The sequence below is a fragment of the Phodopus roborovskii genome, unplaced genomic scaffold, assembly GCF_943737965.1.
Source record: "Phodopus roborovskii unplaced genomic scaffold, PHOROB, whole genome shotgun sequence".
Taxonomy (NCBI): Eukaryota; Metazoa; Chordata; class Mammalia; order Rodentia; family Cricetidae; genus Phodopus; species Phodopus roborovskii.
This window is the reverse complement of record NW_026126648.1, coordinates 9,229,892-9,253,330: the sequence shown is the minus strand read 5'-3', so window position 1 is coordinate 9,253,330 and position 23,439 is coordinate 9,229,892. Positions and strand designations below refer to the sequence as shown.

The following is a 23,439-nucleotide window of genomic DNA, read 5'->3' as shown; positions in this document are numbered from 1 at the left end:
GTGGATGTCACACCATACATTCCAGTCCCACTTATCGCCCCGTCCTCTTGAATCTGCCCTGTGACCTTGAATCATCCCCCCCCCCCACAAAGGGTAATAAGAGTGATTGAACTAGCCCTGCCCTATACCAGGTATAGTGTGCAGGAGGGTGAACTCTGCACCCTACTACAGCAACACAGCTGACCTGACCCTGTTGTCAGAGTCATTCATAAGCCATCCCTGAGAACATGAGAACAGGAGAGCTGACACGTTTCCCTCCAATATTCTTCCTATAGCAATCGGAGAGAGGGCCTTGAACCTTGCCTGGGCAAAACAGAAGAGCTGTCCCTGCCCATATGAGTAAGGGTGACCCAGATCTGAGGGTCCAAGAGCAGGAGAACTAGCCCCGCTCCTTGCTGTAGGCTAAATTGGGTGAACTAGCAGAGGCCATGCTGGAGAGCTCATCTGGGTAGTGACAATAAGGGAAAGCTATCCAGTTGACCAACCCAGCTACCACCCAGGCCCAGAAACAGGACTACACGTTACCCCCCCCAACATCCATCAAATCTGTGAGTTGGAGCACGTGAAGGGGATGAATCTACAGATCCAAAACATCAGGATCTCAATGACACTGGACAATGACAGGTTGTAAAGGAGGATCCCCAATGAGAGTCCATTATCAGTGGTATGGCAGAAACTAGAGGCCAGATCAAAGCCAGAGCCAGATCAAAGACTCATGGAAATGAACACTTATTGGACTAAGGATAAACTGTGTGTCTCAATGGGCCACACTACAGCTTCTACACGATTCTCCTTCTCTTCTTTTCTTTGTTTTATTTTGTTGTTTGTTTTTTTTTGTTGTTGTTTTGTTTGTTTGGGTTTCTCAGAAAGATTCTTAAGGGACAGAAGAAGTTGTTGTTTTCAGAGAAACTATTTACTGGCCCTGACAACACTGTTGCACATATCAACTCTGAGCAGCTAGAACTGCATGCCCCAGACCTGTAGAAGACAATGCCACACAAATTCCAAGCACAAAAAGGGGAAAGGACTCAAAAAGTCTCACTCCTATCTAAAGATCTGCTGATAATTGACACCTGCTAAGAGCTAAGAGAGAGCCTTTTTTTTTTCCTTTGGGGGTGAGTGCTCCATCAGGCTGTCCATGACTTTTAAGATAGTCTCATACCCACCCACATGCAGAAACACTAAGTGGATTTGGTGGATATTGAGAGGAGAATAAAAAGAGAGGGAGGAGATGGGGAAGAAGAAAGAAAACAGAATATCAACTCAGGAGGATAAGTGGTAGGCAGCAGTGGGGAGCACTTGGAGGAGAGGGGATGAGAAATACGTTTTATTAAAACACAATCTATGTGTATATGGAATTCCCAGAAAAGTTAAAATGCTTTGAGAAAGCAGTTTCTCTTGAACTTCTGGATGTCCTAAAAAATCTAATGATTCCCAAACCAACCTTACATACCTTGCTGTGTCTAAACAATTTAATTTGATTAACTTATAAACCCCTAACATCATTCTCTTGATGTTGCATTCCAGATTTATATATGAAGACACAGAAACGGAGAAAGAACTAAACCATCCAACAATAGTCAAGATTCTGAGTGATGTTCATAGAATTAATTATTCTGTTGTTCTCTCCTTTAAAGAGAAAAAGGTGAACCAATGGCCTTGGTCTCTAAGCAGAAAATAGAATGACTTTGGAAGTGAGAGTGGCCTGGAATCAAGCCTGACACTTGTGGTTTTCATATGTAAACACAGAGCCTTACCTTCAAGTATTGTATATCAACAGCTATTGGGTGCATCTGTGACAGAACTGGGCTTAAGGCCTCATTTACCTGACTGTTACTGCAGTCCTCTGCCAAGTAGAAGTCATTTTCTTTGTTAGCAGCAAGAATATCTTCACTGGATGGAGGGATTAAGTGAGCAAGGAGGGACCATAAAGATCTTGAATGGGAAACCAACAGACAGCTGACCTGAGCTTGTGGGAGCTCACAGACTCTGCATGGATAGCTGGGGAGTTGGCAGGGAACCTACCTAGGCCCTCTGCATCTGGGTGACAGTTGTGTGGCTTTGTTTTTTGTTTTTTTTTGTTTTTTTTTTGTAGGGCCCCTAGCAGTGGGATCAGGACCTATCCAGGATGCATGAGCTGGCTATTTGGAATCTATTCCCAATGGTGGGATGCCTTGTTCAGCATTGAAGCAGGGGTGGGGGAGGATCTTGGTCCTGTCTCAACTTGATGTGCCATGCTTTGGTGATTCCCATGGGAGGCCTTACCTCATCTGAATGGAGATGGAGGTGGAGTGTGGAGTGGATGGCGGTGGGTAGAAGGGAAGTTGGGGGAGGGAGGGGAAACTGTGGTTGGTATGTAAAATAAATAGAAAATGATGAATTAAATAAAATATAACAAAAAAAAAACAAAAAAATAATCCTCTTCCTATATTGACAATTTTGAAAAACCTCCTGATTTCATGTAGTATCATGCACAAAGGGAAGGGGACTCAGGCTAGAAAGCCTCAAAGTGTCTTTTTACAGTAAACAAAATTACTGAATTTTAATTGTTGCATCTAAGCATTGTGATTATTCTAAATAGTGTTGCCTTGTTTATATACATGAAAGAAAATCAGTGTTGGGTGGAATGGCCTAAGTGCTGAAGGACGTAGAAATGGAAGATATAAATAAATTTAATAATATCCCCTAAAACTCTGACCGTGAAGTTTAGAACTGGCATCATATTGTCTGAAAACAAAGAAGAGAACACAATGTTTCAGAAGGCAAATGGTGTATTATAGGAAATATCCAGAAGACATTTGTCCTTAATGTCTAGGGAAAGTCTTTCTCCTACTCATTTCATTCCAGAAAGTAATAGGAAGATGTTGAATTTTTGAAGATTGCTAATTTAAAATGTACATCTTGTAAGGAAGAAGTGTAGAGAAAAATTATGTTTTAAAAATGTAATGGCTGGTTCAGTAGGTATTTTTCAGTTAAAGGTAGTCAGAAATTGATGAAATCCATTGCTGGGAAATGTAAGAAAATCCCCTAGGAATTTGCTCATGAGAAAGTTTGGCTGAGGTTAGTAGGGGTAATGGCTTTATGCTACAGTACCTGATGTTTTCTAGTTGAATCAGTCATATCCATTAACATTGTAATGCCATGCTTATCCATCATAGCTATATTTAGAATGAAATATTAAATAATTTGAGAATGAATTTGACTTTTCTTGTATTCCTTCTATGTTTGAGCTAGTTTTCATGCTCAGAAAAGTTAAGATTGTCTAATCCAAATATAATCTAGACCAGCATAAAACTTTACAAAACTCTGTGTGGCTTTGCCCCCTCATATGCTTAATGATATAAGATTGACATAAAATATTCCTTAGACTTTTATGTGACTGAACAGATTAAATAGAATGGTGTACCGTGTGTGCATTTTGTATATAGTAAACATTTGACTGACAATGTGATTTGTTAATGTTTATTATACTCTGTTTTCAACATTAAAACTAGCATCTTCTTCAACATAATGACTAGAACCATGCCTCCACTAAGTCTAGGAAATTATGCAGTTACCATAAAAATTCTATTTCTTTTTCTCATTTCTATAACTTAAGAAACTACTTAAAGTTTCTAAGCCTAGCCTTAAAAAAAGACATATAAAATGGGGATACTATTTATGCCAGCTTCACAAAGTTGTTTTGAAGAATATTTGAATTAATTACTCACAGGTATAATTAATTAACAGATGACAGCAGTCATGATTGTCCTTGACTACTTATTAGGTGAGGCATTTTTCTAGACTCTACTGAGTGGGGACTACAGAACAGCTGATTTCTGACTCTTCTTATCTGTGTCAATTCCAGTAATTAGTCTCTCATGAACACATTTGCACACTGTTGGCAGGATTTTGAAATGAGATAATATTTGCCAATCATTTTCAACTGTGCCTTAGAAGGATGCTATGAATAAATAAATCATAGCTCCTGAAATTTTCCATTAGACATTTGATCATGATATAGCTGGATTCATGAGTGGTTCATCTGTGGATTTATTCTTTGTAGCTGAGAAAATAACAGCCACATGGTAGATGTTGATACAGATTTTGTCAAATGACCTGGGCTTGAGTTCTGTTGGTGTTACTATGTAGTTCTTGTATTATTTAGAGCCATTTACATCAAAATAATGGTGATGATGACAATTGAATAGTAAATGAAGTTCAGTAAATTTAAAGATTAAAAGATTTTGCACAATACATGGTGCATCTTAGGTGTTCAAATGTGCTTTCTACTGGTATAACATGATTTTGTCATCAAAACTTCTAACATCTATTTTTAAAGCATTAATTATTTTAAGCTGCAATTGAGGTAAATTAAGAATGCTTTTAATTACCTCCAGAATACCCAGTAGACATGTTTGTTTCAAAGCAGATTCAGGAATCTAAATCTATAGCAAGATTGTTTTTCCAGCCAGTTTCAGATGGAAATGTTTATGCTGGAATTTGAATAAGGCTTTCCCTGTCAGTTCATCCTCATAATTTGTCTTATCTTCTGTTGTCTTTATAATGAAACTTTGCAGGCAAAGTTGGACCAATGCTTCTGAAAAGGAAGGCTGAGCATCAACCATGCTACTCCAAATCCCTTGGCAAGAATGCAATTTGAAAGAAGCTAAGCTTTAACCCTGCAATCGAAGCAGATAATGTAGCCATAGTCTGTATTTTATACATCTGGTGGAGTGGAAAATTGAGTCTATTTGAAGTATTAGGTTCCCATTTCAGTGTGTAAAGAAAACCACCAGAAACTAGCCTTATTGATCTGACTCTTATTTACTTCTTAGGTCAATGCGAATAGAAAACAGGTGATTAAAAAGTTTCCTTAGCTACACTGGTGAACAACATCACAATACTAGTAAAATAAGGATTGTGGTGAATTAGATTCAACATTAAAAAAATATTTTTTTTATTGTGTGTGTGTGTGTGTGTGTGTGTGTGTGTGTGTGTGTGTATATATATATATATGAAATCATTTATTAGATCAACAGATTTGACTCAAATTAACAGTCATGAACAGTAGGAAACAACAATATTCATCAAACAGGCAACGAACAAAGAAAAAGAAAGAAGGAAGAAAGGAAAGAAGAAAGAAAGAAAGAAAGAAAGAAGAAAAAAGGAGGGAGGGAGGGAAGGAAGGAATAGGGTTACACTAACAATAAAGGCTGTTTTAGGTGTGCTTGCTTAATTTTTTCAAGCATTACTGATTTTCTCAGACATCTTAAACTAGCATGTCTGAATTAATGCCACCATTCTCTTGAATGTACTTCATGCCCTTCCTTCTGTATTTCTTATCTTGATTAAACCACCATTGTACATTGGTCAAATATCTTTTCTATATTCACTTAGCAACATTAATTGTTTCTAGTTTATTGGATTGACATCTTCACAGGCCATTTGAAGTTTCCGTTCATCTTTCTACCACTATTACCTGTTTGTTACCTGTCATCTCTTGCAGGTAGTACAGTACCCAGTGTATTCACTGAATGCTGATATTACAATGTTCAACTTCTGTGACATTAATTCATTATGAGATTGCTAGTTAATAGCTTAATTCCTATTTTCACTTTAGTTTTTTCTCTTTTTTGATAATTTTTTAATTTAAATTTGAAACAAGCTTGTTTTACATGTCAATCCCAGTCCTCACACCCTCCTGTCCTCCCTTGTTCCCCCCACCAACCCCCATCCCATTCCCTTTCTGTTCCCCAGAGAGGGTAAAACCTTCCATGGGGAATCTTCAAAGTCTGTCATATCATTTGGAACTAGGCCTAGGCCCTCTCCCATGTGTCTAGGCTGAAGGAATACTCCTCTATGTGGAATGGGCTCCCAACATCCATTCATATGTAGGGATAAATACTGATTCACTGCCAGAGGCCCCATAGACTGCACAGTTCTCCTAACTAACACCACATTCAGGGGGTCTGGGTCAGTCCAATGCTGTTTTCCCATCTATCAGACTGGAGTTCATGAGTTCCCTCTTGTTCAGGTCAGCAATTTCTGTGGTTTTCCCCATCGTGGTCTTGACCCCTTTGTTCATCACTCCTCCTTCTCTGCAACTGGATTCCAGGAGTTTAACTCAGTGTTTAGCTGTGGGTAGTTTTCTCTTTTAAGTATAAATACAACTGTGTCTCAGAGTCTTGCATTTGATGGTGATGATGATAATAATAATAATAATTTTTACTGTAACTCTATAGTGCTATATACTCAATAATGTGTGGTTGGTGATACCATCTCTAGTGTAGACTATTAGGGCCGGTTCCTGCCTGATTTTTCCGCTCTCTTTTCTTTCCTTCTCTTCTTACCCCCTACCACATATATGAAGTTTCATCTTTTCTTCACCTGTTTACCTCCTCTGATGACTGAAGTGATCATTCTGTGCAATACACCTGAGGTTATTCAGTCTTATATGAGGGACTGTAGCAGATGTGATCATGGCAGTGATGGTAGAATAACAGCATATTTATCCACTAACATTAAAGTCAGATATCCTGCTAACCCTCTGAGCATGAACACAGAGTATTTATCATTACAATGTCCATATTGTAGATAAGGGACCAAACAAAATATTAAGATATCATAAATTTTGTGTAGCTCATCATTCATAAAACTGTTTGAAGCAAATAAGCTAACACACATTATGATGCTCCTCAGAGCTGATTCCCTTTAGTGCCTCTTACATCAGTTTCTTTATACTTATTATTCTTGAGTGATCTAGACTTGTGGGTTTATTCCAGTGGAATGGCAGTTTTCAGATAGCTTGCTCTGTAGCTTTCCATTGGCCTGGTACTATTATCTTTAATATAGTACCCCATAACTCTACTACCATGAAATGAAATAAACTAACTGTCCATCATAACTGCTGTTCTGTTACCTGACTCCAGCTGACTTATATCGAAACCAGTTCATGATTTAATAAAGACTCTTTGTAGACATACAATGGACCAGGACAAATAATGTTCTACATATTCCTATTGGCCATTAGACCATTAAACATCTGTGTATACCTATGTGATTTGGAGTAAGCCAATTAAACATAATCTGTCTCTCTCTGTCTCTCTCTGCCTCTCATTTTTGAAAAAGGAAATCATATCCTTGGGAATTTTATGAAAATTAAATGAGATATTCAGAATAAAGGTAAGCCCGTAAAAGGCCACAACAAAGGCAGAAGATAAATATTATTACCAACATATATCATTAGTAAGTAAATAATAATGCCAATTAGTTTTACATCTGAGCTAAAAGATGCTTCTAATGTTTCCTATATGGGTGCTCAGATAGGAAGAAAAAATTTAACTCCACATAGCTCTAAAACATACATGATTGGCCTTAACCAGTAAGAAGAAATGTTGCCTCTGTGGGTTCTGTGACCCTAGATGAAGGAAGGCCTGGTAACTTTTTCCACTTTTTAAACATAGTATCTCAGAAAGCACAAACATTCATTCAAGGATCAGTCAAACAATCTCCAGATAAAGGGGTCTCATGAGCTTGTCTCAAGAAAGTAGGTGGAGAAAGATCTTGTTTTCCTAAAACTGACTTTGTATGTACTTGTCAAAACATTGAACACAGTTAGAGGATGGGTCAAGTACATAGACTCTGGGGCACTGATGCAGGCTGCAGACCCTTCCCTGTCTCCTCCTGAGGGTGTGATCAAGCAAGCCGATTTATCTGCTGAGCCTCAATTTCCTGTTCCGTAGAATAAGGTCCAGCTTGCATGATCATGTATATTTTAGTAAGTTGATAAGTTGATCTGTGTGGTGCTTAGATTGGATATTTCAAAGTTTAGTATCTGGGAATTCAATCATAGTAATTATACAGCTCATGAATGCAATGAAGTATCCCTCCCATCCCCCAAAAGCAAACAGCTAAAAATAAAGTTTACAATTTTTCCAGGATCATTCCTAAGATCTTCTATCAATTTTCCTATCTGTCTAGTTTGGAAGTTTTAGCCAAATTCACCAAGGAAGATATAACATGATATTAGTTACTTGTCAGAAGCTAAACTTTTAAAAAAGTTTCCTAGGGTTAACTTTTTTTTGTTGGCAGTTGAATCTTCCTTTTTAAAAAGAAAAACCTACCAACAAAAAGTCCTTGTGAATTCTCTCACCAACACGGGCATGTGAAGATTCCCATGAAGAATATATGCCCAGCAGTGGAGCCAGGATGTATCCCTGGTACACAAAAGGACTTTGCGAACACATCCCCCATGAGGGATAATTGCCTTAATCTAGAGACAGGAGAGAAGCCCTAGTCCCTACTTAACATGACTTGTCAGACCTACATGACCCCAACTGGATGGCATTCCCCTACATATGGAATTGGGGTGGGGGGATGGGAGGGGAGGGTGGTTAGAGTGCATGTGAGAGGGCAGAGAGGGTAAAAGGGAGGGAAGGAGGGAGGGAGGAAGGGAGGGAGGGGGAACTGGGATCGACATGTAAAATAATAAATTAAATTAAAAAAATGCTTTGACTCCAATATTTAAGTTCAAGGACAAGTTACTGGGGGAAAGGATTTCTATTTTTGTTTCCACAGATGAGGATTCCTTCCAGACTAATGTGGTTTGATCAAGCCAGACCACCTGATACAGAGTACCAGGTGATCCTACATTCAAAACAGCTGGACAAAGCAGCCTTACAGACTACAGCCAGGATTTCTGAATCTTCTTCGAATCCCCCATGACAGCGCCCTTTACCAGCAGGAAGTAGTTTGGAAAGAACGATGCCCAAATTCCCAAATATTATCTATAAATGTTTGTTTTCATTTAAATGGACTTGGTTATATATATATATATATATATATATATATATATATATATATATATATATATAAAAGAATATATGCCCAGGAAAAATAAGACCTAATGAAATCTTAAGCTGTATTTAACATCAAAAGTCTTATTGTAGTTAGGAAACCATGCCTTGTAATTATTCATAACAATTTGCTTGTGATTGCATTATCAGTCGTGAGTTCTCTAGTCTAATGATGACCCTACCCCATCTATTCTTTTTGTATTTCAAGTCAATGAAAATTCTGGACCAAAACATTAATTTAGCAAATAAATGGTTTGCTTGAATGAGAACACTGAAACATTACTAAGTGGATGCTATTGTGACCCCAATTTAAATAAAAATGTGCATAAATATAAACACACACACAATCAAGTATTTAAGGCTTCCTCTTTTGTATGAGTTCCTGGCTATTACCAGTAAGTACCCTTTTAGTCATTAAAGCATCATTTGAATAAATAGGAAATTTTTTGCTGCTTGTAGAGATAAACTGAATGATTCAGTTATTCATTTAGGAGATGCAGCCACATACTCTGCCCATATTTTTTTTTTTTGAAGAAAAAGCAATTTGTATTCACATTTATGCTGCTGCTAGGAATTTCTTGGTTTTAAGTCACATGTGACATGGTTATCATACATTTTAATTATGTAAACATGCATTCATCAACAAGCATGTATGGGCTAGTTGTCGTTTAGGGATTAAGAATGTACATGAATATTCATATGACTGACTTTGAGAATCGCACTGGTTCTGAAGGTAGCAATTCTGGGCTCTACAAATGTACAGAATTTAGGTGATAATATCTCTATTCATTTCCCTGGCTCCACCCTCTACCAATTACTGGTTCTTTCAGTGTTGAGGCTGAATTTTATCAGCAATATTATCTGTGCACTTTGATGTTCTGGCTTCTCATTAGGTCTGGCCAATAGGAAGGACTAAAATGGGATCAGAATGGAGAAGAGGACAGAATTGAAGGTGTAAAATTTACATTCCTGTAAGCAGAAGTTCAGGCTCAGTGATTTCCTAGCTTTCTTCTTAATTTGAAGACTTATGAGTAAAGCAACTGTGGTGGAAATTACAGGGTCCTTCTCAGTAGATGCCAGATGTGATGAATCCAGCTCTGACTGAAAACTTAGGCTTTAGGTTTAGAAACTTAGAAGTATATGTGAAAAATAATTACTCTTCATAGGTCATATTAGTCAGGCTACTACTTGTCATTTATTTCTTCTAAAGGTGTTTTGTTTCATACACTAAGTGCTTCATGTGAAATACTTAATTGAATCCTGTGGTAATAATAATAAATTTTCAGATGGTGACAGAAAGCCTTATGTATCTCCAATATGCTATGCTCCTTTTCTCCTCTGATTCACATCAGTTTCTTCTTTCAGACCCTCGGATACTACTTCATTAGTAAGGTTTGCCCTGACTCAGCCCATACATCTACCGAGCTCACATCCACTCATAAATGTATTACCATACATTTCCTTCTTTTACAATACTCTTCAGGAGGGATTTGTTTTGTTTTCATGTTATTTCTACCTTCCCAAGTAAGTTTCATGAGAGATGTAACCTAGAAAAAATTTCCCTTCTCTGAGCGTATTATGCATGTTTCACATGATCTCTTTAAATAAAATGAAGACTATAATTTAGAATAATGACAAAGTAAGGAAAGCGTGCATCAAAATCGTTCAGGAATTTGTTTAGTTACAAGCACAACAGGAATCCAGTATGTGTCAGAAAGCTGCCTCCCTCTACCTCTTTCAATTATTCTTGGAAGAATGCAGGGGATCCAACAGCAGTTCAGTGACCTGTAGGATTGTGGATGGGAAATGAAAGGGGGAGAACAGAAAGTAGGCAGCTGCTGATGCTGCAGACAAGTGACAGCAGGACTCTAGCCTACCACTGAGTGAGGGGATACCTCTGCTATGGACAATTGGGCAGTCAGGTGTTAGTTGTGTAGGTCAAAAACTTGAACTAGATAATCCTTAATTTATTAGACAGATGTTGCTAGCCTCTATTTATCTTATTTCAGTTCTCACTCTTGTTCAAGAGTTGCTAACACCAGGAAGAACTCTACACCCTAAGTTAATGCTCACTAGATTACATCAATTTCTATTTTTCAACTACCACTAGATGGATTGAGTGGTAAAGGACATAGACCATTGCTTGAATTGACTACTTCTTTCTCTTCAAACGCAGACTTTCCAAAACCGTGCTAAGAAAGTTAGAAGTTTGGACTTTGGTTTGACAGTTGTCTCAACTATCAAAGTTGAGATGTGTGCTTAAAACATTAATTTGGGATATTATAATTTTTTTTACCTTTTATTAGTTATATCCAAGCAATTGGAAACATGGTCTTTCATAAACTTTTTCCCCTCTTTTAATGCTCTAATGTGATGCATGCACAGCAGGAATAACATTTCAAGTCTGCATTGAGTAAGTGACTGAAGTTGAGGATTGGGGGATGAAGAGGGTGTGGTGAAGAACAGACCGTGATAAAGGACAGGAAGCAAACTCACCATGTCTTGCTCTCAGGTTAGGTGTACTAAACGGGGAGATCAGATATGGTGGGAGAAGTCATTATGTTATTATGTGGGACGAGCAAGATAGGTGGGACTAGAAGACAAGGAGGATTCTGGGAGATAAAGTTGGAGAGTCAAAATGTAGGACCAAGATGAGTAAGAGGTCCAGACCCTTTTTCTGGTAAGATAAGACCAAATGAAAATACTTAGATTAATAGAAATGGGTTAATATTTAAGACAGAGTTAGCCAATAAAAAAAAAAAACTAGTAACAGGCCAACAACTTTATATCTATTAAGTGTCTCTGTGTGTTATTTGGAGCTGATGGGGCAGAGAGTCCAGGCTGGCAGGAAAACTGCCCGTAACACAGTCTTTGCATGATCCTTCAAGTTTTAAGGTTTCTAATTCCGGGCTCAAAGTGCTTCATGACTTAACAAAAGGCTTGGCTTCCCATAGGAAGCTGTCAGACACACCACACTGGAAGTCTCATGATATCACATATAGAACACTCCCTCTGCCACTCTAAGGTCAGTCATGGCTTGAACATCTCAGGTTAGTCAAGGCTCATGTCCAGTTTACCTAAGTCCAGACATTGCGTAGTTATACCTTTCTTCTAGGAGCCTATAGGCCTCTGCTTATCTGCTGCTTATCCATATTCACAGTGTATACTTTTACATTGTTTGCAACTGTTAGTTTCTCTTCCACAGTAGGGAGTTAATATGATTTCTTGGCTAACAGTGTGTTGTAGTTTGAAAGAAAACGGCCCCCAAATGGAGTGGCACTATTACGAGGTTATTAGGAGGTGTGGCCTTATTGAAGAAAGTGTGCCCCTGTGGGGGCTGACTTTGAAGTTTCTTTCTATGAAAGTTCCCTCAGTGTGATGGTCAGTTGACTGTTTGATAGGTCTGTTGCCTGCCTATCAAAATGTAAAAACCCTGAGCTCAGCACCACATCTGCCTACATGCTTCTATGCTCCCTGCCATGATAAAGAACTGAAATTCTGAACTTCTGAAAGTGTAAGTGAGCCATCCCAATTAAATCTTTTATTATGTAAGAGTTAAATGATCATGATGTCTCTTTATAGCAATAAAAACCCTTAGTAAGACACATTGTCCTCTTTTCCTACCTGATGACTTTTCTTGTTAGATTTGGGTACTTGTTATGGTTGCTACTGGGTAGAGACTTTTACATCTGAAGATGTTCAGGGTCAATAATCATGTTATTCATCTAGCATGATGTAAACAACAGCTACTTTCTAGTTTTAAAAAACTGGTAACATTAATTGTATATGTCCTGGGTTTAACAAACATTTTCTTTCAAGTATAAAATGTAGATATTTAATATATACATGTATTTTAAGCATAATTGTATATATCTTATGTATGTGGCTTTAAGTATCATTATAAAATCTAGTATTCATAAAAATAACTCTATTATTAATTTGATAGTTTCCTAATTCATCTGTTGATATACACCTAAATTGATGGCATAACTTGGTTGTTCTGAATAGTGCTATAATATACAGGAATGTACAGGTATCACTGTTGTATATTGACTCAGAATTCTTTGTTTATCTACCCAAGAATGAGTTACCTGAGTTACAGGCTAGTTCTGCTGTGGATTTTGTGGTACCTTCACATGTTTTCCTTAGTGTTGGGGTTCATTTACATTCCTTTTAGTTGATGTATACAAATATATAGGATATATAGAATATATAAAATTTTCACCATAATATGTTGCTATTAATTTTCTCCATAATAACATCCTGAAAGACATGGAATCAAGTCATAATGTAATTTTATTCCCCTAATGTATAGTATATTGTATTTATCAAATATAAGATTTTAAATATTCTCATTTTTTGTCTTTAGAAATATTTTCTGCTAGGCTATAATGCCAAGAAACTTCCTTTTAGAGCGAGACAGAATTAAACTGATTTGTTTTTGCTAGTGTTTCATGCAGGGAAAATGCCAGCAGAAGCTGACAGTTTTGTTCTTCACTAAGCAAATACAGACACTCATTTGACACTTACATTTTCCCTGTACATTTGCTATGAATGACTGTGTTTTCAGCAAATATCAGATAACTTGGCAATGTTGATTCCACCTTGGAAGGAGAAAAGCATTACCTCCAATTGCCAGCCATTCTCTGACAAGCAGTGCTAAACTCCATAGCTTCGGCATCATATCAGATTAAAGCTGTTCATTCCTCTTTGTTACAGCCTTGTGGGTAGCTGTTGACTGAGTAGTGAGCTGTTGTGTGTCTCTACGTGTGTGTGTATGTAAGTGTGCAATGAAAGAAAAAGATAAAACAGTATTCCACAATAATACTTTCAATGATTCTGCACATGGAATTTCTACCAGGAAAAATCATTTCTTTACTTTTGTGCATGATCAGGTTGGGTAGACATCTATGTGTTTACTGTTTTGGATTTTGCTCTGTGTTTTAAAATACAGTTTATTGACTGCTCTCAACACAATTCACAGTGACTAGCTTATGAAAAATATTCATTGAATGGGTCCCATGCCTGCTGGGTCTCACTAATGTGATATAGCACCATTCAAAATAACTTTTGTTTTTTTAGTTCTAGGACTTTTGACTCAATATACTTTTTTGTGAGGTCCCTTCCAAATTTTCTCCATTTCTGTTGTGGAGTGTGATGGTATTTATTTACATTTTAAATTACCAGTTGAATCATTGGTGTCTACAAAATAATATGGTAGATTTTAAAGAAGGTAGGTGGAGATACTGTCTCTTGATACACAATTTGGATATTTCTCCTCATTGTTTTATGCTCTATTTTCTTATTATGAATGATCGCCCTCTCTTGTATGATTCCAGGAGTAATTTGGTGCTTGGACATATTTTAATGTAAATATTTAGTATGTATACTCCTTGTAAGTTCACAGGGTCAGTGACATTTATTATCTTTATAAAATTAACTAATGTTTTCTCTTTAGGAGTTCTCTATCTATAATCCACAAAAATGCCAGATAGTTGTCAAGAAAGATATGGAAGATCAGTGCAGTAGTTAGTTTCATGTGTCAGCCTGGCTAAGCCAGAATGCTCAATTATTTAATTAAACCCTAAGTGTTGGTGTGGAGATAGCGTACAAAAGTGGTGATGGTTACAATAGGTAGACTACAAGTAAAGGACAAATTACTCTGGATATAGTGGGTGAGTCTCATGTAATCAGTTGAGGTGTTAAACAAAGACAAGGCTTCCTTGGGAAGAATTCTGATTCTATTCCACAGGATCAAATGCTGCCTAACTTTCCAGGCCATCCATCGCCACAGTCCTATGAGCCAAAATAATTCTATTTATGTGTATGTGTTTAAACATAAATATTCACATAGGAATATATATATGTACCTATATAATATGAAAGTATGTTCATGTATGTTTGTGCTTGTGATTGTGTTTTTGTATTGGTTCTGATTTTTAGAGAACCTTAACCAATGTGGCCAGAGGATAACCAAAGGAAAAGAAAATCATGAAATTACAATAGAAATTGAATAAAAATAATAAAGATATTTCTTTATGTGTATCTTTATGTATCTAGCAATCTCTCTCTATAGTAAATGAAATTGCTATGTTAAAGGGACACCTGTACTTCTATGTTCATTGTTGAACTATTCACTGTCGCTAAGAAAAAGAATTAACCTACTAGATAATTATTACTAGATAAATGCGTATATTCAGTTTGGTTCATATATACAGAGCAACACTGTTCAGATTGAAAAAGAATAAGTTGTCACATGTGATAACATGGGCAGAGGAACACATCATAAAGTGAAGTAAGCCAGGCACCGAATAACAAACTGCATAGTTTCATTCATGGACAGAATTTTAAAAAGTCGATTTCATAGAAGTTGAGAGTATGATAGTGTGCACCAGGTACTGAGACGCACAGCTGGGAAGAAGGGATGAGGGATGTTACTGAGTTATAGTTAGATAAGGGTTCTGTTGTATATCACTTGCCATTGGTGACCGTAATATGTCATTTATCAGGAAAAGCTAGAAGTGGAGGTTTGGATATTTTGTAACAAAGAAAAGATACATGTTTGGGAATGTGATAATGTTTATCAGTCTGAACATTAGGCAGAATATACTGTACCAAAACACTACATGACACTCCACAAATAGGGACCTCTTATGTGGCAACTAGAAAAAGAAAAGGAAACTTGCAAAGTAAAACAGCTTAAATTGTCAGCTGCTGCGCAACCATGTCAGGCAAAGCAATCCTCGAGGCTACTCCCCAGGCTTGCAAGGAAACAGAAATGCCTTGGTGTCAGCAAGCATGGGCCTCTGTTATTGAAAGCTTGGTAGCTTTCAGCCTGCCAAACAGAAAGCGCCCGTTGCTGTTCCTCGGCGTTTCAGATAAACAAGAGCTGTAAATAGACATTTCTTCACAGGAGATAATATATCGATTCTTTTTAGAATCAGAAATTGCACTGCGTGTGGACCTAAACAAGCAAATCAAACAATTTGGGGGCGAAAAGGAAAGGAAACTTGCTTTGAATAGCAGGAGACGACGTTTTGGCAGCCGAGCAGGGCAAGAGCTTCATGAGCCGCTCTTTAATGCTGCGCTTGGTGTTGTTCTGAGTGTAGAGGAAACCTAGAAAATACATGATCGGTTCTGTTAGTGCCATCTGCACAGAGGAACCCACAGGGCTGCAGGGCTCACCAGGGAAGTTGAGCAAGCAGGATGGGGAGACAGCCAGCTAGGTGCTCACGCAGGCGAATGCAGGCAGTGGGTTATGGCCCCCAAAGTTGGTTTCCTTATTTACGACTTATATAAACGTATGTGGCTTTAAAGGTGCCGATTATCAAACAAAGACAGAATGAAAGGATTTTCAGTGGATGACAAGAGTAAAATTTGGTGGCTTATTTCGGGTCTCAGATCGAAAGTATAACAAATACCACTGTAAAATGTTGGGTTGAAATTTCAGTATTCAAACCAATGTTAAGGGCCTGCAACACAATCTTCTCTTCTCATGGCTCCGGTCTTTGATTACAAAGGAGGTGGGTGTTCTCATAAATCACTCACACAGCAATCACCTGGCAGTACCTTTGCCTTCCCTGAAAGTGAGAAAATCAATGTCCTTGACAGGCAGTCTCATTTGCATATGTTGAGGAGTCCGGATATGTAGAAATCCTTCACATTTTTCACTTGGTGACATTAATGAATGGAGCTTATTCAGTGAAACCATTGCAAAGGAAGCAAGGCGTGTTTCGGGAAATAACGTTAACCCAGGATTAGAGCCTGGTGCCATAGGAGTGTATCCATGACTTCAGGCAGTTGGAGATAACTTTAGCAGTGACTCCATAGGCAAGCCACGAAGTGTCCGAGACAACGTGTCATGTCAGCAAGCCATGACTTTGAATTCTACAACATCCTAACTACTCAAAATGCCTGAAAGCCTGTATCTTCTGGGTAATATGATTGCTTCCCCAGAATTAGTTTGGAAACGGTCTGATCTAAAGCAACCATAAAAGAATCAATTAAATTTGAAGTTGGAATGCCTTGTGATGGGGACCTGGCAAATATGTGCTCTGTTCCATGTCTACTTAGTTGTTTCTAACGTGGAATTTTAAGCAAGTCCTGACCCTGATCCGAGAGACACATCTCCACCTCACCACAAAAATGTAACAGCTAGAACTCCCATGTGCGGGAGTGACATAATGAAGAGGTAAATGTGCAAATCAAATCAGATCACCCTGATTAGGAGCCCTCCTAGAACCTCATGCTGTCTGGGACCAAGGTCCCTCAGACTGCCCATGATCTGACACTGCATCACTCTGTGGCCCTTCCATCCCCTCCCCTCCTTACTGCTCTAGCTCATTGACCACTGGCCAAGTTGTCTTTTCTGGTGTCAGAATTCATGGACCATCCTCCCAAGCTGGCTACCTGGCTTGTATGGAACACCATTCTCTCTTGACTTCCTCAGCTTACGCTCAGACTGTGGCAGGAAATAAAAGGTCAACAAATTCACATTGGGCATGGAAACACCCATTATCAAGTTCTACCTTTAAGTCTGATTTACACAGCATACATGTCAGTTTGCTTCCTTGTTCTGTTTCAGGAAGAACCCTCTCACCTAGGCATCCCCTTCTTCGGAAATTCTGTGGCTTTGAGGTCCTACGTTTCATCCTCGGGCTGGCTTGCTGTATCATTTTCTCTGTTGTTTCCTTTCTGCCATCCTAAGGTGTATGCTACACCCTACTTCGTAGTCAGCCAGTTGTCAACATCTGTATCCCCAGTCTGCGTTTGAAACACTTTCCTATGGCCAATTGTCCCTTCCTGTCTCCACCTGGCCGTGGAGAGAGCCTTCCTGTTTGCTTGCTCTACCAGCCCTATAGTGTCTCATTTTATCACGCCCTGTCAAAAGTAAGAGACAAAGAATTTGAGGAGGAAGAGCTTGCTAGCCTATATCGGAACACAGACCAATCCCAAGGGAGCTTCTATCCTGGCTTCTTTGCTTCAGTTTTGATTTCTCAACATCTAGCCAGACTCTGTAATTTTGTCAGAAATTCAAGAAACGTTTCCTGTTGCTTGATTTTCTGTTTGTTTCATGAACTCTGGTATTTACCAGCTCAGGCTTTATGGGAGGAGGGGAAGACCCCTCCTGCCACCCACTCACAATTGGTAGTATTACCCGTGTTGCCCCACCTCTTAGTTGGTAAATTCAACAAGCTGTCACTTTAAATTAAACTTTACAAGTCCCTGCTTTCTATTATTTCACTCTAAGTGGTCTTGTAGATATCATTACACTTTAAACATCTGTTTTCTTCAGGAAATTATTTTAAATGTGTCTTTGGTTTAAAAAATTTTATATTTTTATGAGTATGAATATTAGAACGACCTCCCATAGGCATACATTTTCATTAGCTGGTCCTTAGCTGATGGTGTTATTTGGGTAGATTATGGATTCCTCAAGGGAGTGGGTGGGGTTTAATTGGGGCCTACCTGGAAGATATGGTAACTAGGCCATGTTTTCCTCGCCTACTTCCTGTCTCCTTCTCCTTCCTGATCTGCCTTAAGATAAAGTTTCTACCATAGATATGTACCCGCATGATCTAAACTACTCCACCCAGCATGCCTTACCTACCATGATGCTCTGAAACCCTAGGCAACCATGATCCCAAATAACATTTTCTCTTTTATATGATCTCCATCAGATAGTTTGGTTTTAGTGAGGTGAAAGTAACTACTAAAGGCTATTAGAGGACAGGGTGTGGTCATGTTAATTTTCTTTCTCCTCTTATTCTTTTTCCTTTCCCTGATGTCAGGTCATGCTACACGTTTATTCTTTAAAAATGTATTGGTTTAGTGTCCTGGCCTAGAAAAAATCAGCCCCAGGATGTATCTCAGCACAGACCTAGGTTTAGTTACTTAATCTCTCTCTATTTCAGTTTTCCTCTTTAGGAGAATAAGTTAAGCACAATGTCTATCCAGTGGAATAACATACGGAATACTGGTTCAATGATAATTCTGTAATATGAACCCAGTGAATGTTAGAGCTTATTTTTCTTTTTTATATGAATATACCACTCCTTTCAGCCCTGGAGCTTTTGAATAAGCTGCTATCTGTCCATTCACCCTTGTGATTTCAGTCCTAAGATTATTCCCCAAGGAATGTCTAATAATGTAAAGCAAAGAGCATGAAGAACTTTGACATGTTCCTGTATCTTCCCTTTTCTTTCTTTTATAGGCAGTATAATTAACTATATAATCACACATATATCATCCCATTATAATATAGTATTGAAGAATGCTACATTTAGTGGTCAATGAATAAATGTTATTAGGGGTGCTGTCACTATAAGCAATAATATACCCAAATAAACAATACAAGACAAACTATCCCAAGCCCAGAAAATAATCAGGATAGACTTATGGTACTTAAGAGAAAAGAAACCTAAGAGGTGAGGCTGTAATAGTTCTTCTGTCTTGTGGCATGATCATCTCAGCAGGGTTCATAAAGATGAAGTCTAAGCTCCCTGAGCTAAGCTCTAGACATTAATGAGGCTTCTGCAGTTGCTGGAAATGGAGAAGTGATTTTTGTACATAGCCAGGAGTATTATGGGAACCTCTATGGGATTACAAGGTGGACTTTTAAGTAAGGGTTGGGCAATGCATCCTCAAGATGGGGTATCATAATGCATACAAGGCAGAAGCTGCTTCAGGGCTAAGAATAAAATGATAACAGAAGTCCCAAAAGCTCCCAAGGCACAGTCACACACACACACACACACACACACACACACACTTACTTAAACTAAACTAAAATAAAGGACATCAACTGTTGAAAGTTTCTGTCATTCTTATGAGCTCTAGAAGACTACATGGGGGGAAGAATAATTTCCTAGAGTGAAGACCATTCTCATGATAATCCAAGTTGACCTAATTTAACAGGAAATAAAACAAAGGTTGTAAATACTTTATGTTACACTATAGAATATCTTCTAGAATAGTATGCATCACTATTTAAAGATAGTCAATGCAACTCAAACTTTCTATATCATGCATGACCCATATCAAGAGAAAAAGTAATTGATAGAGATTTCTAAGGTGACATAGATATTAGAACTGATAATGAATGGTTTAAAAGAAGATGATGACTGAAATATTGGGGAATTTTTCAGAAATGAATTTAAAGCAACACAAAAAAGCAAGAAGGTACAAAGTGAAAATCTGAAATAAAATATTCTAAGAGCCAGAGGATCAGGGAATCTGCTATGGGACAATGCCTCTGAGAATTGGCTCTCTAACAAGACCTGAACAGTGACACTATCAATAGGTATGCTAATGTAGATGGAGAAAAGTCTTGAAAGGTCCATTCCCTAGACAAAGAATTACAGCAACCAGTAACTGCCTGCTGAGAGAGGAGAATTACCCTCTCCCAGCAATAAGCCTCCTAACTGGATATCCAATCAAAGTGGTCAGCTTGAAACACTCAAACAAAAAAAGCAGATTCAGCAGCTTTTATTTATAAATTTATGCTGTTCTACATATGAGTGCGCCTGTGAGTGTGTGTGTGTGTGTGTGTGTGTGTGTGTGTGTATTGTAAAGTAAAGAAAACAAAAAGAGGCCATCAATTTGAAAGGAAGTGAGCTGGGCATGGAAAAAGTTGTAGGAAGGAGACATGGGAGGAGCTAGAAGGAAGAAAAGGGAGGGAGAAAGGGATGGAACTATATTTAATTAAAATTTATCTTAACATTACAAAACCTCATTTATTTAGTATGACTTACTATCACTTGGGGGATTGCTAATAAATGGGTATGAAGCTTGAGCAGATAACAAAATAAATAAGTCATCAAGTTTAAATTATAAAAATAGATAATTAATGAAAGTCTTCAGGCCTATGCAAAATACCAAGAATATAAAAATGACTATAGAATAAGAAGAGAGATGGGTTTTTGAAAAAATAATGGCCCAAATGTTTCACATTTGCTTAGAAACATCTTGAAGATCAGCATTTTTTCTTAACCCCAAGCAAGAAAAACACAAAAGGAATCACTAAGAACTAAAAGTTAAAACAATATAATTTTTTTAAAAAAAAGAAAATAAAAAGTACATATGAGGGAGGAACAAAATGGAATGCTGTGTTGTGATGTACAGTAAAGTTTGGAAGATATCATGGCATCTCAGTGCTTTTAGGTTGAATACAAAGAGCACCGAACCAGGTGTCTATATTCATTCAAATCAGTTCTTCTGGAAAACAAAGGCGAAAGTATGGTATCTTTCGATTAATCAAACGTGCATAATCAATAGACCTGTATTATAAGATGCAACACAGAAATTTTTACTTACACGAGCTAAGGGAAAATGATATGCTACAGACACACAGTTCTTCAGATGGAAATACAAGGTTATAGAATTTCATAATACCTTAGTAGAAAATAAAAACTCTTTGCCCATGTTTAAAACAAAATGCATTGTGAAGTTTATTATATCTACATATGGAAATTTTATCAAACAAAGAGCATGGATTTTGAAAATGGGTGGGTGGAATTTACTAATATGTTGGTCTTATATTTGATATAGAGTGAATCCATGTGAATCGTAAGTAGCCTTCAATAAGTGAAGAAGACACATTATAATTTCTGTATGTAGCACACAATTGAATGTGATACCAGGAAATATGGCTAAAACTTCAGGAATTAAAATGGCATACATAAAATATATAGTGAATTCAAAATAATGCAGGAACAGGATAGAGAGACAAAATACTTGGGATAAATCCCAATTTTGTAAATTGATAGAATTATATCCAACTGCATAATTAAATCTGTAACTATATTTCTCATTCATTATTGTATTCTCACCATTTCCACAGTGCCTGATATATAAATTGTTCATTCTGTATCCACCAAAGCATGACAACAGACTATGTATCTTTTTTAGTTAAGAAGTTTAACATCATCTACAGGTCTATAATTAACAAATTTATTTAGAATTCCCATAATTTACTTCCCTAGAGCTACTCCCCACATCCTTAAAATATAGCTGAGTGTGAAGCTCCTCTGATGGAGAGTGATAGGGATGGCACTCTATTCTTCAGCAGTAATACTAAAAGGAAATCAGTGATGGTGAGATGATGGGAGATGTCATTCTGTAAATATGTTTCTCTTATTGGTTAATGAATAAAGCACTGTTGGCCAATAGGAAAGCAAGATAGGCGGGACTAGGAGACAAGGATGATTCCAGAAGGAGTAGGGAGGAGTCAAGATGGAGAGTCAAGATGGAGGACTGAGAGAGACAAGAATGCCGGGGCCTCCAGTATGATAAGACCACGTGAAAACGTAGATTAATAGAAATGGGTTAATATTTAAGACAAAGCAAGCAAATAAGAAATGCTAGTAGCAGGCCAACAGAATTATATCTAATACAGCATCTCTGTGTGTTATTTGGGGCTGGCGTGGTGGTAGGACGAGACCAGCAGGGAAAAACACTACTCATAACAGTGAGGCAGCCCCAAAATTGCCATAGTATCTCACAATCCCCCCAGAAACTACAAACAGATGTTTTCATTTTTTGTTTGACTGTATGTGCAGTGGTTACATAAAAATCTATGCTGTGGGGTATCTGCTAAGTAACATTTACCCTAACACCTAACACACTGGGTACTTAGATTACTGATTTCTCTTGATAACTCTCATCTTTTGGGATAAAATTCTATTTGTTCATTAATTCATTCACTCAAATATTTCTTCAGTACCTACTAGTTAGTATCCAAGTACAATATATTAAAAACATCTTATTTTTGTGACTCTTAGATTACAGAAGATAAAGGATAAATAGAAAATGGTGAAAACCCAAGTGTATCAGATACACAAAAGGGTACAGGATGCAGACTTCTTTTGGTAGACTGTGGTGGGAATTACATAAAGAAAGACATTATTTAAAACATGTTGGCTAAAAGAAATGCTTGAGTGGAGGGTACTGAAGTCATGTTTTATCAAACATCTATCAAGACAAAAGGCAACACATAATATTTTCAAATTACTAAAGTATACATTATGTATTATGTATACATATACAAAAATTGTCAACATAATTATTGAATTATTTGAATAATTTATATCACTAACTTGTTAAAGCAATACTTGTTTCTATAAGAGAAAAAATTAATTCTTTAAATTGACTGAAAACATATTTATGAAATCTAATGTTATCTTCATAAATTATGTTGTTAGAGTTAAAACTTAACCCAGTTGCCTATCCTGCATCTATAAGCCAATGAAACCTGTGGGCAAGCTAGCATTTCAAAACTCCTGAAGCAGAGGAGTACAAAAAGAGGAAAAATCACTTATGCACCTCCATGGGACACTTCAACTGAAGTATTGTCAATGGCAGAGAAAACTCTGCTCTTGTAGGTGAGGTTTAATTTGAAGTTTCTTCCATTACGGAAGAAAAATATTCTCATGAAGTCGATTCCTCCTTTGAAAGTGGTCATCTTTCACTTTCTGTCTGTTCTGTTGTAAAGGAATGCCATGGTATATGAATAACATGTTTCAATGCTGACGGTGGACCATGAATTAAGAACTCAACAGGTTCTGATAATGGTAACAGAGGAGGCAGTTTTATCATAATGACA

General features: G+C 37.5%; 1 protein-coding gene across 6 annotated transcripts in view; it reads right to left on the bottom strand.

The window, feature by feature from the left end:
• The window catches only part of Kcnip4 (potassium voltage-gated channel interacting protein 4), a 998,325-nt gene that overhangs the window by 106,983 nt on the left and 867,903 nt on the right, over positions 1-23,439 (bottom strand). For 2 of the 6 annotated variants that reach the window (XM_051174060.1, XM_051174065.1), the window contains exon 2: positions 15,848-15,953. The exons of the other annotated variants lie outside the window; for them this stretch is intronic. In XM_051174060.1, the coding sequence (XP_051030017.1) occupies positions 15,848-15,953 (106 nt within the window). The remainder of the gene's footprint in view (positions 1-15,847; positions 15,954-23,439) is intronic. 6 annotated transcript variants of the gene reach the window in all.